The sequence below is a fragment of the Microcaecilia unicolor genome, chromosome 14 (genome assembly GCF_901765095.1).
Source record: "Microcaecilia unicolor chromosome 14, aMicUni1.1, whole genome shotgun sequence".
Taxonomy (NCBI): domain Eukaryota; kingdom Metazoa; phylum Chordata; class Amphibia; order Gymnophiona; family Siphonopidae; genus Microcaecilia; species Microcaecilia unicolor.
In genome coordinates, this window is record NC_044044.1 from 20653842 (window position 1) to 20676193 (window position 22352).

A 22352-nucleotide genomic window follows, 5' to 3' on the forward strand; every position below is an offset into this window, starting at 1 on the left:
ACCAGAGAGAAATTTTCTTCACACACCATGTAATTAAACTCTGGAATTTGTTGCCGGAGAATGTGGTAGAAGCATTTAGCTTAGCCAGTTTTAAGAGGTTTGGATAAAAAGTCCATAAGCCATGATTAAGATGGACTTGGGAATTTTGGGACCTTGCCAGGTAATTGTGACCTACATTGGCCACTGTTGTCCAACAGGATACTGGGCTTGATGGACCTTCAGTCTGTCCCAGTATGGCACTGCTTATGTTTAGGTACATAAGACCAAAACTAGCACTGATAAGGTGGTTCTCCCCTCATCACACATCCACAGTAGCACAAACCTTTGTCCTGGAATTGACAACTTTTATTCATACTAAAGGACAATAAAACAGCTTCGCCAAGGAGGCGGCCAGTGCAGCAAGCTTCCACCCCACCACAGCCCATAACTGTTCCCCCCTCTCTATCCTTAGAGGCCTAGGCATATGCTACAGAACAGTTGCAGGGCAGGTGGGTCACTCTTCAGTCCCAGATCTGAGGCAACATACAGGAGATAATAGAAGCAATGTGTCCAAAGTTCTGGTTTTCAACCATCTCATCATCAGATGAAGGTGATTTTTGTGCGGGCCTGGTTCACCTGCCAGACATTCAGCTCCTCGTACTCCTCCAGTGCCGCTTCAAATTGTGCTGGTGTGAAGCCCTTTGAGATACAGCGCTGCTCAGCCTCTGTCAATTTCACACTGCGTATTCCCTTCTCTGGTGCCATCTCACGAACTGTGGCAAAAATAACATCCACGGGTCGCTGGGTCCTGCAAAGTCAGAGAAGGGGGGAGAATGAAACCACGTTAAGTGCATAATGAATGATAAAACCCTGAAGCAAAAGGGGATTTCCAGATACCCCTTTCACATTTCTCCAGCTTGTGCAGGGTATCTCCTAGAATTACCTGGTCAGCTGCCCTTTGTCCCCGAGCAGTGAATCCTTTGACATCTCCATCAACCTCATAGCCTCATTTACATCTTCCTTCTCAACTGTGTCCACGAGGCGCAGCCGTGCCTGTATAGAAAAATACAGGTCAGAAAATGCCAGCGGCTCATGAAAAAAAAAACCCTCACCTCTTCCCAGATGTCTAAACCTACGGTAAATCTCACACAATCAGTAGCCTCCCCCCATCCTACTAATTTCTAAAGCGTTACTAGACGTACGCAGCGCTGTACACTTGAACATGAAGAGACAGTCCCTGCTCAACAGAGCTTACAATCTAATTAGGACAAACAGGACAAATAAGGGATAAGGACAAAGAGTAGCAAGATTCCGGAATCCCACAGTAGCAAGATTCTGTGCAGAATCCCAAAGACGACTACTACTACTTATAATTTCTATAGTGGTACTAGACGTACGCAGCGCTGTACACTTGAACATGAAGAGACAGTCCCTGCTCGACAGAGCTTACAATCTAATTAGGACAGACAAACAGGACAAGTAAGGGATAAAGACAAAGAGTAGCAAGATTCCAAGCAGAATCCCAAAGAGTAGCAAGATTCTGTGTGGAATCCCAAAGAGTATGAAGATTCCGGAATCCCACAGTAGCAAGATTCCGGAATCCCACAGTAGCAAGATTCTGTGCAGAATCCCAAAGACGACTACTACTACTTATAATTTCTATAGTGCTACTAGACGTACACAGCGCTGTACACTTGAACATGAAGCGACAGTCCCTGCTCAACAGAGCTTACAATCTAATTAGGACAAACGAGCTAAGGGAATATTAAAGTGAGGATGATAAAATAAGGGTTAGGAGTTAAAAGCAGCATCAAAATGGTGAGCTTTTAGCTTAGATTTGAAGATGGCCAGAGTTGGCACTTGACATACTGGCTCAGGAAGTCTATTCCAGGCATATGGTGCAGCAAGATAAAAGGAACGGAGTCTGGAGTTAGCAATGGAGGAGAAGGGTACAGATAAGAGAGATTTACCCAGTGAACGGAGTTCCTGGGGAGGAATGTAGGGAGAGGTACTGAGGAGCTGCAGACTGAATGCACTTATAGGTCAATAAGAGGAGTTTGAACTGTACTGGAACAAGTTGGTGCACTGGACTTCTCAAGTCCCAGAAAATATTGGTAACATCCCAGCTAGAACTAGTAAACGCCTCTTCTCCAAAAGCAAGCAGGGGAGATGTAGGCACAGTAGTTGGTGATGTCACTGACAGAGACAACATGCCATAGTTTTGCGCTTTACACAAGCTTTTAATGGAAGAAGTAACCAAATTGCTAGTCACACACAAGGAGTAACACTACACGTATTGATCCACACCTTCCCTAGCTGAGATAATATTCAAGCACCTTTCTGACCTGTGTCACTTCCTTTAAGTTAGTTAAAAATAAGGGGAGTATCTACAATGTTCCATCTTTGCTTACACCCTATGCTGTCTATTAAAATGTTTTACTCCATACTGTTTGTGTTGACATTGTAATATAGCATACCATGCCATATTTTTACTATTGCTTACTGTAAAATTAAGTTCTTACCTGATAATTTTCATTCCATTAGTCCCAACAGATCAATCCAGCGGTTGGCAATAGAGAGAACGTCTGAGGTTCACTATGTGGTCATGTGCAGCCACCTAAGCCTCAGTATTGTCGCTACCAAAGCAGCGTGAACAAGCAAACAAGATACCAAAACTCTCCTGCCCCCATACAACTCTTACAAGTCCTTCAAATTGCCACCGCGGGAGGAAATACATGCAGCTCATAGTGAAGAATGAGATCCTTTCCACGTGGGTCTGGCAGTACAACAGTAACTGAAAGCTGCAAATGCATAAATTTAACAGATCAAAAAACACACTGAGAAACAAATAACACAGGGCGGGCCTCTAGCTTGATCTGCTGGTACTAATGGAAAGAAAATTACCAGGTAAGAACTAATTTTACTTCCCATCTGCTGGGACTAATGGAAAGGAAATTACCAGGTAAGAACTAATTTTACCTTTCATAGCGTCCCACAGATCAATCCCGAGACTTTATGAGTCCTCAAGTAGGGCGGAATACTTGACACCCCAGCCGCCAGCCCCAAATGCGGTATCCCCTCGTGCCGCCATGTCTAATCAATAATGCTTAAAAAAAGGTATGCACCGACAACCAAGTTGCCGGCTGCCAAATCTCCAAAGAGACCAAGTGGAAGGTGGTTGCCGAAGTCACTTGCACTCTAGTGGAATGGACCCACACTTTCAACGGTGGACCTTTCCCTCACGAGATGTACGCTGAAGAAATAGCCTCCTGCAGCCAGCGGGCCACTGTGGCATTGGAGGCCAGATCCCCCTTCTTGAGTCCAGCAAAGAGGACAAAAAATGATCTGAATGGTGAAAGTCATTAGTGACCTCCAGATAGTGGAGAAGAACATGCTGCACATCCAGGCACTGCAATGCCCGGTATTCAGCCGAATAATTCTCCCTACGAAACGCTGGAATAGTTGCAGATTCAGATGAAAACACGAGACCACCTTAGGCAAGAAGGAGGGAACCGTTCGAACAGACAGCCCAGCTTCGGTGGAGAAAGGGATAAGGCCTGCAGCTCCGAGACCCTCTTTGCCTACGCGATGGCCACCAAAAACACCGCCTTCAGCATAAGATTCTCTTTTTCTGCTGCTTCTGTACTTGTATTTGTCACTTTTTTCTGGAATAATTTTATCCTGTTGTATTATGTAATTTTCTAGTAACTTTGTTAGCCACATTGAGCCTGCATAAGCTGGGAAAATGGGGGATACAAGTGAACCAAATAGATAAGATCTTTCAAGGACAAACAATCCAAAGGCTCAAAACAAGGATACTGGAATGATTGAATGACCAGATTAAGGTTCCATGCAGGAAACACTGGAAGACACGATGGACACAGGTGGTTCACTCGTTGCAGAAAGCGTACAATGTCTGGACGGGACACCAGAAAGGACACTTGAAGGCGCCCTCTAAAACAGGCCAAACCCGCCACCTGAACCTTCAAAGGACTCCAAGACAAACAAACACTTATCCAGGCAATCCTGCAAAAAAAATTAAAGCGAGGATGGCCGACACCGATGCTGACAATGCTGAGAGGCACACTACTGCACATCAGGATTCGAAGGTCTGCAGAGGAATGCTGCAACCACCACCCTAACCTTGGAAAAGAACCTGTGCGCCGTTGCCAGGCCAAAGGGCATGGCCCGAAACTGAAAATGCTGACCCAGCACCGCAAAGCAGAGAAAGCGCTGACGAGGAGGCCAAAGCTGATCAAGGTCACGAGAGTCTCTCTGACTGCTGTCATCTTGGTCTTGTAAGTTAACTCTATGAAAAACTCCACTAGCGGTCGGATGAATTCCAGTTTGTATCCATCTCAGATAACCTCCCAAGACCCATTCATCTGAAGTAACCCTGGCCTATTCCCCCAGAAAGTGGGACAGCCGTGCCCCCCTCTCCCCCAAATCATCATCGGGGGATGGACCAGGGCCCCATCATTGGGCTCTTGCAGCAGCTGTGGATCGAGTGGAAGGGCCACCTGAACGACACCCCCCCCCCCCCCCCCAAAAAAAAAAAATCTCTTTTGGCTGGAAACGAGGCTTCCTAAAAGTGTCAGAACATCCTGGGCTTCCCACACCACATGAAAGCCGGGCTTGGGCTTATGCGTGGGCAAACTCCATCCTTTAGCGTCCTCTAGGTCTTCCTTGGTTTTCTCCAGGTTGTCCCCAAAAAGCGGTTTACCTCTGAACGGTACCGTGCCAGGCGAGACTTGGACACTGTATCAGCCGCCCAATGTCGCAGCCAAAGCTAATAGCGAGCTGTAACCGCCACAAAACCTCCTTAGCCAAAGCCTGGAGGAGGTCATACAGAAGATCCACCAAATAGGCGAAACCAGCCTCAAGAGAGGGGTAAACAGTTGACCAGTTCCTCCGCCACATCCACCTTCTGCACCCAAGAAAGGCATGCCCGGGCCACCTACAACCCGCATACGGACGCCTGCAGGCACAGGGCCACCACCTCCAAGGGCATTTTAAGAGAAGTCTCCAACTTCCGATCCTAGGGATGCTTCAGGGTCATGTCAGCCTCCACTGTCAAGGTGGTCTTTTTAGTGACCGCCATAATTAAGGAATCCACCATGGGCAGATATATAAGGACTCCAATTCTCCTGCCGGTAGCAGATAAAGGAGAGACATAGCTCTCGCCACCCTTAGCCCCCAATCCAGCGTGTCCCATTGCGCCGCAGTGAGGACTTTCATAGCTTCATGAATATGAAATGTTCTGGGTGGCTGCTTGGTCAGACATAAAATCAATGGAGCGGTAGAGGCTACAGTTGAAGAATCCAGAGGTTAGATGTCTAAGGCTTCTAGAGTCTGAATAATGAGGGAAGGTGCTCCTCCTTGCAAAACAGCTGCGCCACCGTAGGGTCAACTCCCCCTCTTCTAGAGAGTGACAGGGCCAGTCGGCACCCGCAAGAAAACCGGTCCTCATCCACAGAGACAAAGGAGGCCTCCTCCAGGTGCCAAAGGATCTCCACCCACTGCCGTTTAGGAACAGTGGCAGCAGGAGGGCCAGGGCTCCCTGATGATCCAGAGCAGGTGAGAGGGGGATATCCTCGATGCCCAAATCCCTGTCAGCACCACGATCAAGGTCAAGAAAGTTCTGAAGCGGGAACATTCCCAGCCTGTGTGCCCTCTGCCTGCACTGTCACAAGCACCGCCGTGTGCAGAAGACGGGAAAAATGGCACTTGCCAAAGGGCATGAAACAGGATGGTGGAGGCTCCCACCAAGTAAGATTCCCCTTCATCAGCGCTTCAGTTCCCACTGACACAAGTGGGGAATTTAAGAAAATGTCCGCTGAAGGGCATGAAGACAAAAGGCTGGAGATGCCCACCCTCCAATGCTTCCAATACACTCCCCTGCTGACTGATGGCAGGGGGACCTTTGCAGGAACGCATGCAGCACAAGACCCCGACTCTGCTCTCTGGCTCCTACAACAGGAGCAGTACTTCACTGTCTCAGAAGGCACTGCCATGACGCGCACAGCCCGGTCACACCGAAACCCCGTCACACATGCTCACTGCTCTCCGAAATGGAGTTTTTTTTTTTTTGTAAAAGACACTGCAAGAACAGATTTTTTTTTCCCGCCCCAAGTTGGCTGGAGGCAGAACAGCAGAGCCCTCAGCAACACACCAGGCAAGCACTGTGGGGGGGAGAATAGGGAAGGACCTGGTACCACCAGTTGTACCGTTCTCACCATGCAGGGAGACCTGAAGCCCAAGAAATGCTCAACTCGGCCTGGGGGACGGGCCACGAGCCTATCACTGCAGAGCTGCAGGATATGACCCTCCAACTGCTAGACAGGAAACGGAGGTTTAGGTGGCTGCACATGACCACATAGAGAGGACTTCTGAGGTTCTCTCTATCTCCACCTGCTGGCAGAGGGACATAACCCTCAAGTCTTTGGATTGATCTGTGGGACGCTATGGAAATTTGACTTCTTCTTGCTGTACATTGCCTTGAGTGAATTCTTTTAAAAACGTGGTAAATCCTAATAATTCTCTCTTCCCTAGCATACAGGAAATTTGAGCATGTCAGTTTACCTAAGCCATGTGCCTCAGCTGGCAGAGCTCTCCCTGCTCCCGTCAGCGAGCTCATGCAATATCTCACCCCTTCGCTCAGCCTAATCTTACACAAACATCCTGGCACAAGTTCATGCACTGGATTTGCAACCCCAGAAAAAAGAACTAGTAACACCTCTTCCCCCACATTTCCAAATATAAATACAAGCAAATCATTAACTGAACAAAAGTGCAGAAATCTTCATACATATTTATCCCCTCTTCCATCCCAGCTCTGTTCTATGTAATACTCACTCTTCACATCAAAGGACAAATCTACCATTCTCCAGGTAACCGATAAGAGACAAGGAGGCCAGGCAGGAGGTTATTATGTTAGCTACGATCAGTTTTGCATGGGTTTGCACAGCAGAACATGATCCAGACTGAATGCTGACCCTGCAAAACGGACCGGAACCAGCACCAAAACATGGATGGATTATCCCTGTGTCCTCTCCCTCAACTAACCCCAAGTAAATGCTCTAGCCGGAACAAGAGAGCACGTATGACCCTGAATTCCTCCAGTAAGCAATCCCAGTCACTTCATCTGCACGAGCAAGGGCAGGGAGATCCCAGCTTCCTACGACCTGTTACATCTCTTAACAAGAGATACTAGCATCCTGAGCACGTCAGCATTCTTAAAGGGACCAGGATCATCTTACATCTAAGTAAACGCAACTCCAGCATCCTTGGGGCTGAAGAGTGCCTTGTCTTGGAGAGCACCATGCCAACGGTTCCAACGCTGCTCGTGTCCTTGGGGGCTCTTTAAGTGCTGCTTTTGCAGTAGAGTAAGTTTTCACACTACCTGCACGAATAGCACTTTGGAGCCCGTTGGACTTTCATTCCAAGATAGAGAAGAACGCCTGTCCGCACTGCTAGGGGCAAGCAGGAAGGGTCCATCCCCTTCCTGTCTCCAGCTCTCGAGTCAGGTAGAAGTTGGCCTCCTAAAGGGGGACAAATGGGATGATGTGTATGGATGGAGGAAGAGAAGCCATGTGCTGAAATTGGCACTACAGGGCTGCAAGTACCCACAATGCAGTAGCAAAGTCAACAGCTACTTGCACTGTATGCACTTTAGCGCTGCTGGAGCCGAGAAAGGAAACAGGCTATGTGCAGCTCAGTACCTCCTCCTTCCACAGGTTCTGCCCCAGGCTCTACTGCCAGTCCATAGGATTTGGAGAGGCTAACCTGGCAAACATAACCCCCTGGACCTTTGTTTTTTTTCTTTTAAAACACGGCTGCCTCTCCTAGAGCTGCAATACTTCCCGCCGGAGAGATTGAGCACTGCCTAGCCCAAATTACAGTGGAAATCGCTGGGGAGGCAAAGGAGGAATGTTTTGTTTTGTGTAACAACCCCAAGGCTGACTGAAATGTACACCGCACTCGGTCAATAGAAACCAAAACACTCCGGGGCACAGAAAAAAAAAGCGAACACAAACAACAAGCAAGTTAGAAAAGGGAAGAAATAAAAAAGTTCAAGAAGAGACTGAAGGGCTCACCTCCTTCCACCTGCTGGAGACTGAGAATACTGAATCTAGGGCTAGATGGCCAGGGCTCTTATTGGCTCTCTAGAGTCAGAGTTTGCTCAGTCTCCACCTGCTGGAAGGAGTGAATAACCCATCAGTCAGTTCCTGGACCGGTTCGGAGGGACACTAAGGAAAAAGCCATTAGCAGACTGGTGGAAAGGAGTATATTTTCTATGGCAGCAGAGAATGGAGAACAAAGTCATTGTAGGGATAGATACACACCATGGTGGAGGAAGAATGCATACCAGGGCAGTAGTGACCCTACCATTAGGCCAACTGAGACCGGGGCCCACGGGTGGCAACTCTCCCCTTCTCTCCTCAGCCCTCTTCCTCTCGTTTACCTTTATTTTTTTTCTTTTCCAAAAGGCGGCAATGGCCTCTTCTCCCTATGGCCCGCCTCTTAACAACTTCAGTCTCCTCAGAGGCTGGAAGCAGTACAGCGGCCAGTGCCAGCAGAACTGTGGCAGGGCAGCCTATGGGAATCGCTGCCAGCTTTTGGAAAAGAAAATAAGGCAAACACAGGCAGGAACAGCATCTCATCCCTGCCTTGGGTCACCCCTGTACCAGGGTAACAGAAAAAGATGGTAAGTAAAGAGAAGAGTGCAACAGGAACACTCCGTACCACAGGATAGAACAGCAGGGTCATATGAGCAATATAAACAAATGAGTACAAAGGTTACGTGGAGGTGGGTATATGACATGATGGTGGACAGGCAGAGGAAAGTTGCTTACCAAAGCTGTAAAGGAGCAAAAAAGGAACAAAGAGGGAAAAGTGATAGGAATGTACCAGAGTAAAAAGGCACAGAATGGTGAGAAAGATCTTTTGGTAAGTGGGGGGTGAAGAAGGAGTAGGTACCAGGGCAGTGAACAGAAGGTGGGCGGAGAGACGGGTCGCTGTGAAGAGAACGTACTAGAGCAGTGGAGAGGCGGAGGATAGCAAGCAAGGTCCTGGCTGAGGTGTAGGTTGTGTCCTTGTTGGTTCGGGCTTCCTTCCTCATCTCTACGTACGCGGCGGTGAGATAATCAGCCAGTGATTCTGGGATAGAAGGCTGCTTCTGCTTACACATGCTGATGTAACGTCTGCAGAGAAAGAAATATAGAAAGTGAAGGAGCATCACGAGGAGATACAAACCCATGTGTCGTCAAGGTGTAGACCTCTCCCTCACCTCATGAGCTTCATATCCAGTGCCTGGAACTGGGAGGGGGGCTGCCGACTGTGCTGATGCACGTAGGTAATGTGCTGGGCGAGCCTGTGAACAGCAAGGATACATTAGAGTCCCATGAAGAGGCTGATCGCTGCCTATCCCCAACTTGCTGGACGTGCTCATAATCACCTGAGGTCATTGTCCCGATCGGGCCTGTCCTGGATCAGCCAGAGGAGGTCGAAGCGTGATAGCAGGGCAGCAGGAAGTTGGATATTCTGCTCCACTGTTTTCTTGGGGTTGTAGCGACCGTAGGCGGGATTGGCAGCAGCCAGGATGGAGCAGCGGGCATTCAGTGTGGTCATGATACCAGCCTGGGCAGACAGCACAACAGGGTCAAAGCAGGAACAAGCCAGCTGGGACACCTGCCAACTTACTGGAACGAGTACATCAGAGCCCCAGCCCCTACCTTGGCAATGGAAATGGTCTGCTGTTCCATCACCTCGTGGATTGCTGTTCTGTCTGTGTCCATCATCTTATCAAACTCATCAATGCAGCAAATCCCTTCGTCTGCCAGAACCAGGGCTCCGCCCTCCAGAGTCATCTCACCGGTGACTGGGTCCTTCATCACAGCGGCTGTCAGCCCCACGCCCGAGGAGCCTCGCCCTGTTGTGTATTGGCCTGATGAAGAGGACGGCAATGCGGCAGCATAAGACAGACTGATCAATCCCACCCACCCCAAGAAAGTCCATGCAAGGTGAAATTAGGCCTTACCTGCTAATTTTCTTTCCTCTAGACCGGTCAAGACGCTTGGATTATGCACGCCTACCAGCAGAGGGAGACTGAGAACACTAACTTGTAACTCTGTACGTATAACCTGTGCCTAGCCACTCATATCCAGTATACGTCTAGCAAAGCAGAGAAAATTCAACATCCCACTGAACGCTGAAAACAAACCCCTGTACCTGGAAGAACCCAACAGACAAAATCAACAGTGTGCTGAAGCAGACGGAACACAAGAACGCTCCATTCTGCAACATAATAGAGTCAAAGAAACATCTCTGACAATGACCAAACATTAAATAAATAGCTACTGCAGAACCCAAGCGTCTTGACCGGTCTGGAGGGTTGCTGAGGAAGCATGAACATGAGTGAAAGAACAAAGCCAGCAGCCAAATAAGCATGTTGGGAAACCTCCAGCCTTTCCTTCCCTCTCCCATCTAAAGAAATGTGGGTCCCTTGCATCTACCCTGCCCTCCCAAGAAAAAAAAAAAGACCTAGGGTCTTACTGCGAGGGGCCAGCCGGTCAATGTAGGACAGGAGCTGAGATTTGGCTACTCCTGGGTCTCCCATCAGACAGATGTTGATATTTCCTATAACAAAGAAATACAAGAACACGTTACACTACAACAACACGTCTCCCCTTAAGCAGCTTGAGGCCACAAAGGAATGATCCTTGCACTGACCCCTGATCTTCATGCCCCTGGGAGAGTGATCCACCCCCCCTACCAGGAGTAACAGCAGCCCTTTCTTCACGTCCTCATGACCATAGATCTCTGGAGCAATGGAAGCGGCCAGCTTCTCGTAGAAATCCTCTTCTGCAAGGAGAAAGAGACTCGTACTGAGCAAACTGTAGGAAATGAGCCCTTCTCCCATCCAATATGCGCTTCATAAGCAGAGGATAGGATGGCTATGACCCCCCCCCTAAGCTTACCAGTTATCTGCTTGAGCTCGTCCTCGCTCAGCTCCTCTGTCCCCAGCTCATCATCCTCGGTTTTGTTCATTTTCACAATCCGGTGAGCCTCAAGGTACGTCTCCGATAGCAGCCCCTAGAAAGAAAGCCAGCGAACCTTCAATTTCTCACATATCTTATTTTTTAAATCCCAATACAGCAGTCTGCTCTGCACTGTTTTAAGGGGGTAATTGTTTTTGAAAAGACTCACTATGGATAAACAGGTGATTATCCACAGAGTAAGGTCCTTTAGAAGCTGGCCCTGGCCTCCTGCATGCAACACTGAGTGCATTTTGCCTCAAGGGGAAATTAAAAGGGCAGAGCCAGGATGGGCCAGAGAATGTTAAGAGCGGGAATATCATTTTTGAAATCCCTGCACTTCCTTTCCACTGCTTTACCCCATCACAGGTTTTCCAAGGGAACACACACAGACCTGCAAACACCATGGAGACTCTGAAACTGGATTTGAAAGGAATTATTTTTTTTCCACCCCTGAGGAGATGTTCTTTGCTGAACCATCATCTAGTTCTGTTCAAGTGTGAACACCCGCCTCCTCCTTACCTGCACCATCTGCCGAAAGCCTGTCCTCAGCATGGGCAAGAAGACACCGGTCACGCTGACGTGGTCCCCAGGCTGTGCTCTGCGAGTGTTTTCACCCCGCACGAACACCGTCATACTGCGTGGAATATTCCCCACCGGTACTTGGTCGCTCTGTAAAGAACCCAGTCGTGGAGAGTCAAAACAAAATCCCCTCGACACCTCCCTAACAGAGAACTATCAGCCATCTTCACCATTCAGAGTCACAATCACCTCTTCCCAATGCCGTCAGAAGAGTATGAGAAGAACTGATCACATTACAACCCAATGATCAGGGCTGGCCAAGACTAGGCAATTGCTTGAGGGGGGGGCAGGGGCGGGAAATAGCTGCATAAATAAAGTTATCAGCAGATAACAGCAAGGATGGTAAATTTTCTAATAGCCATTTACCCTGAAGGATTACCACAGTAATATGAATGGATTTGCATATTCTTATATTCCTAGGCTGACTCTGAAAGAGAATCTCATGTTCAACATACCAATCTACTTAACCCTGAATATCCTGATTCCTCATATATTCCTGGGGTTGTAGACTTATACCAAGTAAAAACTTCATTCTCTACTCTCTCCCACCCCCTCCCATTACTCACATGTTCTTGGACCTTGATCTCCTGGAACTTAACGAACTTTGAGCCACGGGTCTGCAAGTAGAGACGTCCTCCTGAGCGGTTAGTCTGGCATTCCCGGCTTGGACACATCATCAGTGGCATGAAAGTAGGAGACTGAATCTGTCAGGGGGAAGGGAAACAGCAAGGAGAAATTAGGTCTTACCTGAATTTTCTCTTTTAGTCCCTCCAGACAGGCACAGACGAATGGGTTATACACGTCTACTAGCAGGTGGAGACTGAGAACTACCTGTAAGTGAACTGTGCAGCCCACCTAGAGTCAGACCCCAAATGGCCAACCAGAAGCTCCCTGCCAAAAACAAGCAGTTATCCTGGGACGACTTTCCTATGAAGAGAGGCTGAGAAGGCTAGGGCTTTTCAGCTTGGAGAAGAGACGGCTGAGGGGAGATATGATAGAAGTGTATAAATAATGAGTGGAATGGATCGGGTGGATGTGAAGTGACTGTTCACGCTATCCAAAAATACTAGGACTAGAGGGCATGAGTTGAAGCTACAGTGTGGTAAATTTAAAACGAATCGGAGAAAATTTTTCTTCACCCAACGTGTAATTAGACTCTGGAATTCGTTGCCGGAGAACGTGGTACGGGCGGTTAGCTTGACGGAGTTTAAAAAGGGGTTAGATAGATTCCTAAAGGACAAGTCCATAGACCACTATTAAATGGACTTGGAAAAATTCCGCATTTTTAGGTATAACTTGTCTGGAATGTTTTTACGTTTGGGGAGCGTGCCAGGTGCCCTTGACCTGGATTGGCCACTGTCGGTGACAGGATGCTGGGCTAGATGGACCTTTGGTCTTTCCCAGTATGGCACTACTTATGTACTTATCCCTCTCGGCAATAAAGGCTCATCGGCTAACCCAGGGAACCAAAAGCTGCTGGCCAGGTTACATACTGAAAACTCCCCTGCCACAGTTAAGTCCGCTGGAACACCAGTCCCCCAAAATCATTTTTTTTTTAAACTATCCGAGGGGGGAAAAAGCAACTACCAGCAATAACCAGACTCCACAGCCTTGACTGCGGAACCAGAGACCGACCATTCATACCAGCAGAAACAACACAGAGCTCCAAAGACATGAGTCCTGTGTCTGTCTGGAGGGACTAAAAGAAAAAAAAAATTAGCAGGTATGAAGAAATTAGATCTTGCCCGATAATTTTCTTTCCATTCGTCCTTCCCACTTTTCCAGAACCTGTGGGATAGTTGTGTCTATCAACCAGCAGGTGGAGACAGAGAACTGAAAACTGAGCTGAGACCTCTCTCTGGGCATCCAGTCCAGCTCCTCAGTATTTATGTATACATGCAGTAAGGAGAAACTCAGAACAAACAGAACCACCTTAAACAACTCGCTAACCTAACAACTAACCAGATGAGCGAACATGTGTGGACCTCGCTCATCTCTGGACAACTTGTAAAGAACAAGAGATAAGCAGGAAGCACTATGCAGGTCATTATTTGACCCATTACTCTGCACCAACTAAAACATCTCAGAAACCTCGGGCGAGCTTCTGGAATAGTGAGAAGAACTAATGGGGGAAAAAAAATGATCAGGCAAGACCTTTTTCCTTCCATCACGTAGCTTTCCACCATTTCAGAACCTGGGGGATGTTTAATCAATTTAAATTCTGCAAAAGATCCATTTTACGGAGACAGACAGCAATACAGCACTAAGAAATGTTTAAAATTCAAATAGGTTTAAACTTTTTTTTTTTTTTACAAGAATGCAGATAAAACAAGCAAACTCACAAAAAACAGAGATTTTCCAAATTAAACCCATCCTGAACCAACTTCAACATTAGCAAGGAGACAGTGGGTCTGTGTTCTTATGGCCCACTGCCATACAGCTGTGACCATGAATCAGCAAAACAAAAGAAAGAGGGGACCCCCCCCCCCACACACAAAAAAAGTCCACATCAAGAACCCAATAGGCATTCAGAGGGTATTCATCAACGCACTGCAGGACCTAGGTGACAAGGATTGAATATAATAGTCTCGAACAGAAAAACTTTTCTGTGCTTAAAAGATCATTTGGCTGCAGTTTTCTCAATGACATCAGAGAATGAAACGTGTTCCTCCATGCTCAATAAGATGGAGATTCGGCTTCAATCCAAACCCCTAAAACAATCTTTTTATCGACTATCACTGCTTTGCGAAGCAGTTGAGGCCCCCCCCCCCCCCGCCTGTGGGATCCCTAGAGTGGGTGGGATCCTGGCACCACCGCCCTGAGGACCGAAGCCCCAAAACTGGCTCCCGAGCATGCTGCAACATGCATCCTGTAGTGCTTGGCAAAGGGAAGCAGCGTCGACCACATCACTGACTTGCACATATCCGCCGGAGACCATAAGGTAGTCTCTGCACATCTCGCAGAATAAGTATGCAAGGCCTGAGGAGCCCACCTACCTGTAAGCCAATAAGCTGAAACCGTAGTCTCCAACTGCCAGATATCTAATGAGGACGATACACATAAGAAGCTTCAAAGAAGAATACTGAATTCCTTCATCCTCTCTGTGAAAAGATGGAAGCTCCACAGCTTGGTTGAGATTTAATGCAGATACCACTTTCAGAAGAAAGCGTGCACAAGGAGACCACCACCTCCAAAATGCAAAGAAGAGAAAGCCAATAGCTTCGAAATCATGTGCCGACACAACAGCCACCAAAACAGCCGTATGTGAGCTCTGGCCCACTGAACCACCTCCAAGGCGCCGCTATGGACCCAAGCATCTGAAGACAATTTCACGCCAGTGAACAAGGAAATCCCAAAAGCGTCTGAACCGGATGCTGTAGCTTCTGAATTCTGGCCTCTGTCAGGAAAACCCGGACCAGACACGTGTCAAAACAAACCCCCAGAAACTGCAGTCGCTGAGAAGGAACAAGATGAGTCTTGGCCAGGTTGACTGGTTGACTCCAGATACTTCAGTCACAGAAAGGGAACAAGATGACTCTTGGCCAGGTTGATGACTCAGACCAATGACTGTAACACCTGAATCACCCGATTCATAGCAGTCCCCTAGAGGGATTTTGCCCGAATCAACCAATCATCCAGGTAGGAATGAACAGATTCTCTCCTGTCACAAGGCCACCGCTACCACCACTATGACCTTGGAGAGGTTCAAGGAGCCGTGGCAAGGCCAAAAGGAGCTCAGAGATGAATAATGCTACCTCCAAGCTGTGAAACAAAAGCTATCTCCGATGCTTGGGTCAAATCGGAATATGGAGATACGCCTCAGAGGTCCAAAGACATGAGGCACTTGTCTAGCTGAACGGCAACAATCACCAACCGCATCTCCATACAGAAGGTTGGTTCATGGAGAGCCCGATTTACCCTCTGGAGATCCAAATGGAGCAAAAGGACTCCTCCCTTCTTGGGCACCACAAGGTAGATGGCATGATGACTGGTGCTCAGTTTGTTGGACAGAAGTGGCACCACTGCCCGGAGGTCAACCAACATCTGCAGAGTCTGGCAAAACGCCTGCGCCTTCCACAGAGCCCATCAAGAAGACTCCAGAAATGCATCCTAGAGAGGCTGGGCAAGCTCCAAGGTGTAACCCTCTCGGAAGACCTCCAGAACCCACTGATCCGACATTAGTTGGGTCCACTGCAGATAAACATCCCGTAACCTTGCTCCGATCAGCACCAGTGAGTGGACATTCATTGGGACGCTCTCGAGGCCCCCAAAGAAGCCCGGAGTCAAAACCACTTCTTTGGCCCCCACAAAAGGACCGAGTCCACTGGAAACAACAACCCCGAGAAGACAGGCTAGATCTACCCGGCTGACAGCATATCTCAGAAACGCCTTCTGGCCAATGATCCTCTACCTAGGTACTTATGGGGTACTTTGGTTTGTAACGAACTCCTGAAGCTCATCACGATGGAAAATGCAGACCACTGAGGAATCCTACCTGAAAGGTCCTCCATTCATCTCATAGTTATCCTCCAAACCTACCTGATCCAGGAGATCTTCTCCTGGCCAAATTTGTCTCCCCATAAGAAACGGTCCCATCACCATCCACACAATCCTGCTGAACGGACAACTCTATGGTGCTTCTGAGAAGCGGCCTGCTGCCTGAATCCCCCCTGGTCTAACCCACATTGAGCTCTAGCCTTATGGAGACAAAAGGCCTGGTACACTGCCAGAATAAAAATCAGGTGCAAAATACACTCTGGCCCCCCCTCCCCCCCAGGAGCATCAACCTGCTGCTCAAACCACGGACCTTCCCCCAGCTCCAACTGCAGAAGCAAATCAGGGCCTGATGCATCAGACACAGGAGACAAATGGAGTAGAGCCCACAGGCTCTCTCAAAGCTGTTGTCCGTGAAGAAACAGAGTAAGCAGTTGAGGCACCTCTACAACTGGAGAAGTAGGGAAACTGTCTCGGCCACCCGGGTATAGCACCCCCGAGGTTGAGACCCCTCTCAATCCACCAAGATATAAAGGATCAGCACTGAGAGGTAACCTTCCTTTTTTTTTTTTTTTTACCTATTTAACAATAACCAAAATGCTAGAAATGACTCCCCAGGCCTACAATGGGATGAGAACGTAGTCTCACCACTTCTACACCTGCTGGAGACTGGAAAGAGTGATTCTAGGAGGACTGAACAACCCATTCATCTGTGCCTGCCTGGAGGGATGATGTGATCATGCTCCAAAAAAAGGTTACAGTGATCTCCTACAGCCCTCTACTTTCCACTTTGTAGATCCTAGCAGTAGTCACAGGCGGAAACTTACTGGCTGGTAAGTCTCAGCACCACATTGGTCGCAGGTGTAAGTTGCCACCACCATCATGGGCTTAACCTCAGTGACACGGGTGACTATCCCACGGATAGTCACCAGCTTCCCAATGCAATCTGCTTTCACTTCACGGATCACACGGCTCTTACTGCTGCTCGGGGCCTTGAAGTACAGCTCACTGTGGAGAGAAGAGGAAGAGAATAGTTATTTTCTAGCACTGAAGAGAACTGGGAGGTTACTGTAAAGCGTCTCCCCAGAAACAATACTCACAATCGCCTCATCAGCTCAGGGGGATACTGGTTCTTAGAGTCACGGATCTCGTTAGGGTCGTGGACACGCTGCTCCATCATAAGACGATGCTCAATATACACATCCAGCGAGTCTTTGTTTACCACCTGTGGTGGAGAGAAAACATTTATCTGGGACAGCAGCTTCCCGTACTCCTTGCAAAGTCTCAGGTCGGACACTGTTGAGAGATCTAAGGTGTCCATGAGACAAGGAAGGAGGGAGAGGGGGTGGCCTCATTCTATCACACAGCTGTCTATAGAAACTGCAAAACATGGAAGGTCATCCCTGCCTCACCTCTTTCTGCTTGTATTCTGGCAGCAGCTCCTGTACAGCATCAGCAAATAGGCTGGTGTACCTTCGGGTGTTCTCACAGATACAGTCCACAAGCTCAGGATCCTCTTCTGCCACGTCATCCAGGTCAATGTACAAAGCTACCTGTTCTCGATGAGCAAGAGCAGCCTGTGAAATTTAATTAGATGCATTACACCAACAGATTAGCAAGGCTAGCACAGCAAATCAGTGGTGACATCACCACCCTTTTTTCAACAATATGAATGAAAAATATATGTATATATTCATGTAAAAGCTCCATATCCTGTTACTCAAATAACATGGCCATCTTTAATTCAGATCACAACATAAAAATAAAATTAATTTTCTCACATTCACTAGGGCCAGGGAAATCCCGAATGTAACTCTTCTGGTTTTTTTTTTTTTTTTTTGTCTTAAAAAGAAAATGAGATCAGGGGAAGGGAGGGAGATGACTCACCAGCTGGCTTCCATACTTGAAGTGTTTCTTCCCAAACTCATCATCCCTATAGAACTCCTGCAGGAAGGTTTTGCACTTTTCTGCAAGAACAGAGAGCTCAGTCAGGAAAGCAGCAAAGAGGAAAACATGTCACCCCCCCACCTTCCGGGACCCCAATGCATTTAGGCAATCAGATGCAAAGAAAAAATAAAGCAACCTGACTCCTGGGGAGGGGCTCCAGCCCCCCCTCCCCTCCCCCCACAGTGCAAAACCTTCAGATCACTCCATCACCCCAGTTCCCCTATATATCCCCACACTGATGCTGATCTCGGGTCTTCCATTTTCTTTTCTCCCCCCCCCCCGCCCGGATCTTCTCTTGTCTCTCTCTCTCTCTCTCCCCTTCTCTTTGTAAACAAAGCAGCACATGGCCGCGGCCTCACTACGACGCCCCCTCCCCCCACCGGAGCCCTCCGCGCAAAAGAGTCCGCGCGCTTTCGCGCCGTCTCCGCTCCTTGGAATTTCCACCGCCCCGGCGAATCCGTCGCATCAACTGTCCCGGCACCCAAGCCTCCTCCGCAGGTGATCCGAAGCGTCCCCCGTTCACCCTGGTGGTGCTACGAGACGGCGGACGGCTACACACAACAACGGTCGGAGCACACCTCTACGCCACGTAGCGCATGATGTCACCGCGCGCGCTAGAGAGAGCGTCCACAGTACCAACACCTCCCCCCCCCCCGATCGCACAATGGTACGGTCCACAGCTCAGTCCCGTCTTCGAGGACTTGCAGACAGGAGCGGACACCATAGGGTTTCCCCGCAAGTGGTGCAGTCCACGAAGACAGATAAAAGAGAGGGGATCCGCGCAACCCCGCGCAGTGCCATCCGAATAAAACATCAAAACTGATCACGCGCTCCCCACCACTGCATAATACTAGATGCTTTCATCCCCCTCCAAGACTCTGATGCATACATACTCCTTCCCCCACCCAAAGATCCTTGTGCCCCGGATGACCCTGATGCATGCTAGTACCTTGTCCCATCCCTATATATCCCTCCTGTCAAGACCTGCATCTGCAGTCCCATGGCAATTACGTCCTCTCCCAGACCTCTATGCCTGTTGCTACCTGCAAACCCATGCAACTATCTGTTGGAGAGGCGTACTATATAGTTGTGGGATTGCAGGTACCTTGGTGGACCATGCACTACCAGAGTATCTGCAGCCGCCCCCCCCCCCCCCCAAGACCTTGATGCATGTTGGTACCTGTAAGTCCCATCTTAAGATCCTGCCCTACAAGATCCCTACGCATTATGGTTCCTCTAATCTGATCCCAGTACCCTTCCTTCCCTAAGACCCATGCTGGTATCTGCAGTCCAATCCCTGGATTTCTCCTCAAACTCAGATGCATGCTGCTACCTACAGACCCATCCCGGCATCATTCCCCCCTTACCAAGATGTATGCTGATGCTCAATCCTGTGCAGCCTGAAGTTCCCCCTACTCAGTGCCGTAGCGATGGCGGCTGACACCCGGGGCGGGTCGCCGCTGCGCACCCCCCCCTGGTGCAGCACAGCGCACCCCCCCTCCAGAGCGCACCCTTACTGGCATAGGAAAGCGGGGAGCGGGCGGGAGGGCCGATCCGCCCTGAGAGCATGTCGCTGGGCACTGCGTCGGCTCCGCTGGTTCCCTGCTCTCTCTGCCTCGGAATAGGAAGTAACCTGTTCCCCCCCAGCGGTGTGTACCCGGGGTGGACCGCCCCACTGCCCCCACTATAATTATACAGCAGGAGTTCCCAAACCTGTCCAGGGGAAACCCCAGCTAGTCAGGTTTTCCAGATATCCCCAATGAGTATGTGTTAAATATTTTTATAACATTTATACCCCACATTTTCCGGTACAATTTTCAAGTTCAATGTGGCTAACAAGCTAAAAAGAAGTCATTGCCAAATATGAAACAAAATACTTAAACCCACATATATCAATAAGGAAAGAATTATAAATATATAAAAAATTCAATAATAAGGCATAATGGGAAAAATGGAAGGTGGAGATTATGCACCATGATCAACTGACAAGACATTTTTTTGAAAAGGAAGATTTCAAAAACTTACTAAAAACCCCCCAAATAATCATGTTGGGATCTTATTTGTTTTGGCAATGAATTTCACCATTTAGTACCTTGGTATGGAAAAGTAGCTGAATATACAAACTACTTTCTTACAGGTAGGAAAATGAAGACGCAGGTAGTCTCTTGCCCCAAAGATTGAATTGCGAGAAGGCAAAGTAACAAGGGGCAACACCATACAAAAATCGAAATATGACCGCATAGAGTTTGAATACAATCCTAGCCCTAATTGGAAGCCAATGCAAATGTACCAGCAAAGGAGTAGCCCTCTCAAAGCATGGTACACGCATGACAAATCTAGCTGCAGTATTTTGGGCAGTTTGCAGTTTCCTTAAGATACATTCTTTACACCTGCATAGATAGAATTACAATAATCAAATTGGGTCAAGGGACTGGATAAGTAATCTGAAAATATCAATTGAAAAAAGGGTCCTAATGCACTTCAGCTTCCAAAGTAATTTAAATGATTTTAGGGGTTTTTTTTAATAAAAGGTGAACTAGCGGTTTTAGTGTGCGCTAATGATCAGTGTGTGCTAAGCACTAGACATGCCCATAGAAATATATGGGCGTGTCTAATGTTTTGCGCAGTGGCGTAGCCACAGGTGGGCCGGGGCCCACCTAAAATCAGTGCTTCGTAGGAGTGGCTGGTGGGAATCCTCAAGCCCCACCGTCTCCTCCCAGAAGTGTCGCTGAGCCGCTTCTGCCACCCTGCCCCTTGTGCATGCTCAGCATTGGTAGAGAACAAACTTACTTTCTCCAGTTGTCTTGTATTAAACTAGCCAATCCAAAAAGGGTTCGCTGATGACAATCCATTGCCCCATGTAAGCCGCATTGAGCCTGCCATGAGTGGAAAAGCGCGGGGTACAAATGTAACAAAAAAAAAAACCATCCTTATCTCACACAAAGTCCTGCTCTCCAGTTAGTGGTATAATGTTGATGAAATCTTGGAGCATAAAAATCTTCTATCCACAGAAAGTTAATTTAAATAGCTGATTTTACTGCTGCATAAGAACATAAGAGTAGCCATACTGGGTCAGACCAATGGCCCATCTAGCCCAGTATCCTGTTTCCCAACAGTAGCCAATCCAGGTCACAAGTACCTGGCAGAAACCCAAATAGTAGCAATATTCCATATTACCAATCCATAAGATGATAAGAATAGCCACAGAGTGAGACCAACAGTCCATCCAGCCCAGCATCCTGCCTCCCAACAGTAGCCAATCCAGGCACAAGCACCCAGCAGAAACCCAAACAGTAGCAATATTCCGTATTACCAATCCCAGGTAATTCCTTACAAAGTGTCAACTATACTTCCACAATCTCTTACAAAGTATCAGTAATATTTCCACGGTTCTACTTGGTATACAAACCTATTTCATCAATCTATTAGGATTTATTTATCGCCTTTTTGAAGGAATTCATTCAAGGTGGTGTACAGCAAAAATAAGTCAAACATAAGCAACAGACAATTACAGCAGTAAAAATATTCCAAGAACAAAGTATGGCATAATATGCTACATTACAAAATCAACACAGTAAAACATTTTAATAGTATAGGGTGCAAGCAAAGATGGAACATACAGGTAGATAAAACAGAAATTCATGCACAATCATTGTGGATATCCTGAAAGCCTGATTGCCTGGGGATCCATCAGGCCAGGTTTGGGGGATTCCCTGCCAAACTTGCTAGTGGAGTTTTCCCCCAGTATTCCCCCTCCCCCCTCAGCAGAGCTACCAATTCCACCTGGGGGGGGGGGGGGGGGTTATGATTATTTTAGCCAGGGAATTTCTGCCAACCCTCATCCTGGTGCAGTGTGGTACCCGCAGCCCTGATTTCAATAGACAAAATCATGGACTACAAATATTACACTGCTTTGGGATGCAAGTCTGAAACCAAGGCAGGCCAAAGTCTCCTTGATGGAATGGATCACTTGGCAGCTCTGCCTGAAGACCCTGATGCATGCCTGTTCCTGTAGTTCCATACTCACCTTCGTACCAGGTGGCATACTAGCATTTGCAAATCCATCTGAATAACTCCCCTATATATATTAAAAAAAAAACCTACCTATAGTCCCATCCCAATAATTCTAGTTCCTACACATTGATTGCTAATCACCCCAGTTTCTGATTGCCTCTTACCTTTCTCAGTTGCATAATCCCTAGGCGGCATATTTTCACAGCGTGTCCCGGGAAGTATGTGCAATCACGACAGAGAAAACAAGAAACAGAAAAGCAACGATCAGTTCTAGCTTAGATGCACAGTCAGTAAACCCTA

The 22352-nt window shown here is 48.0% G+C and overlaps 1 protein-coding gene across 1 annotated transcript; it reads right to left on the reverse strand.

Annotated features, from left to right (window-relative positions):
• Positions 1-206: 206 nt before the first annotated feature.
• On the reverse strand, positions 207-22247 carry MCM7 (minichromosome maintenance complex component 7). Its single transcript, XM_030186985.1, has 16 exons — positions 22217-22247; positions 17979-18058; positions 17504-17668; positions 17192-17316; positions 16919-17099; positions 12164-12301; positions 11538-11687; positions 10959-11073; positions 10711-10842; positions 10534-10617; positions 9714-9925; positions 9437-9618; positions 9269-9352; positions 9014-9182; positions 923-1032; positions 207-787 (listed from the first exon to the last, which is right to left on the reverse strand). The coding sequence occupies exons 1-16, from the start codon at positions 22245-22247 to the stop codon at positions 580-582; spliced, it is 2166 nt and encodes a 721-aa protein (XP_030042845.1). The 3' UTR covers positions 207-579.
• Between the last annotated feature and the right edge of the window lie 105 nt (positions 22248-22352).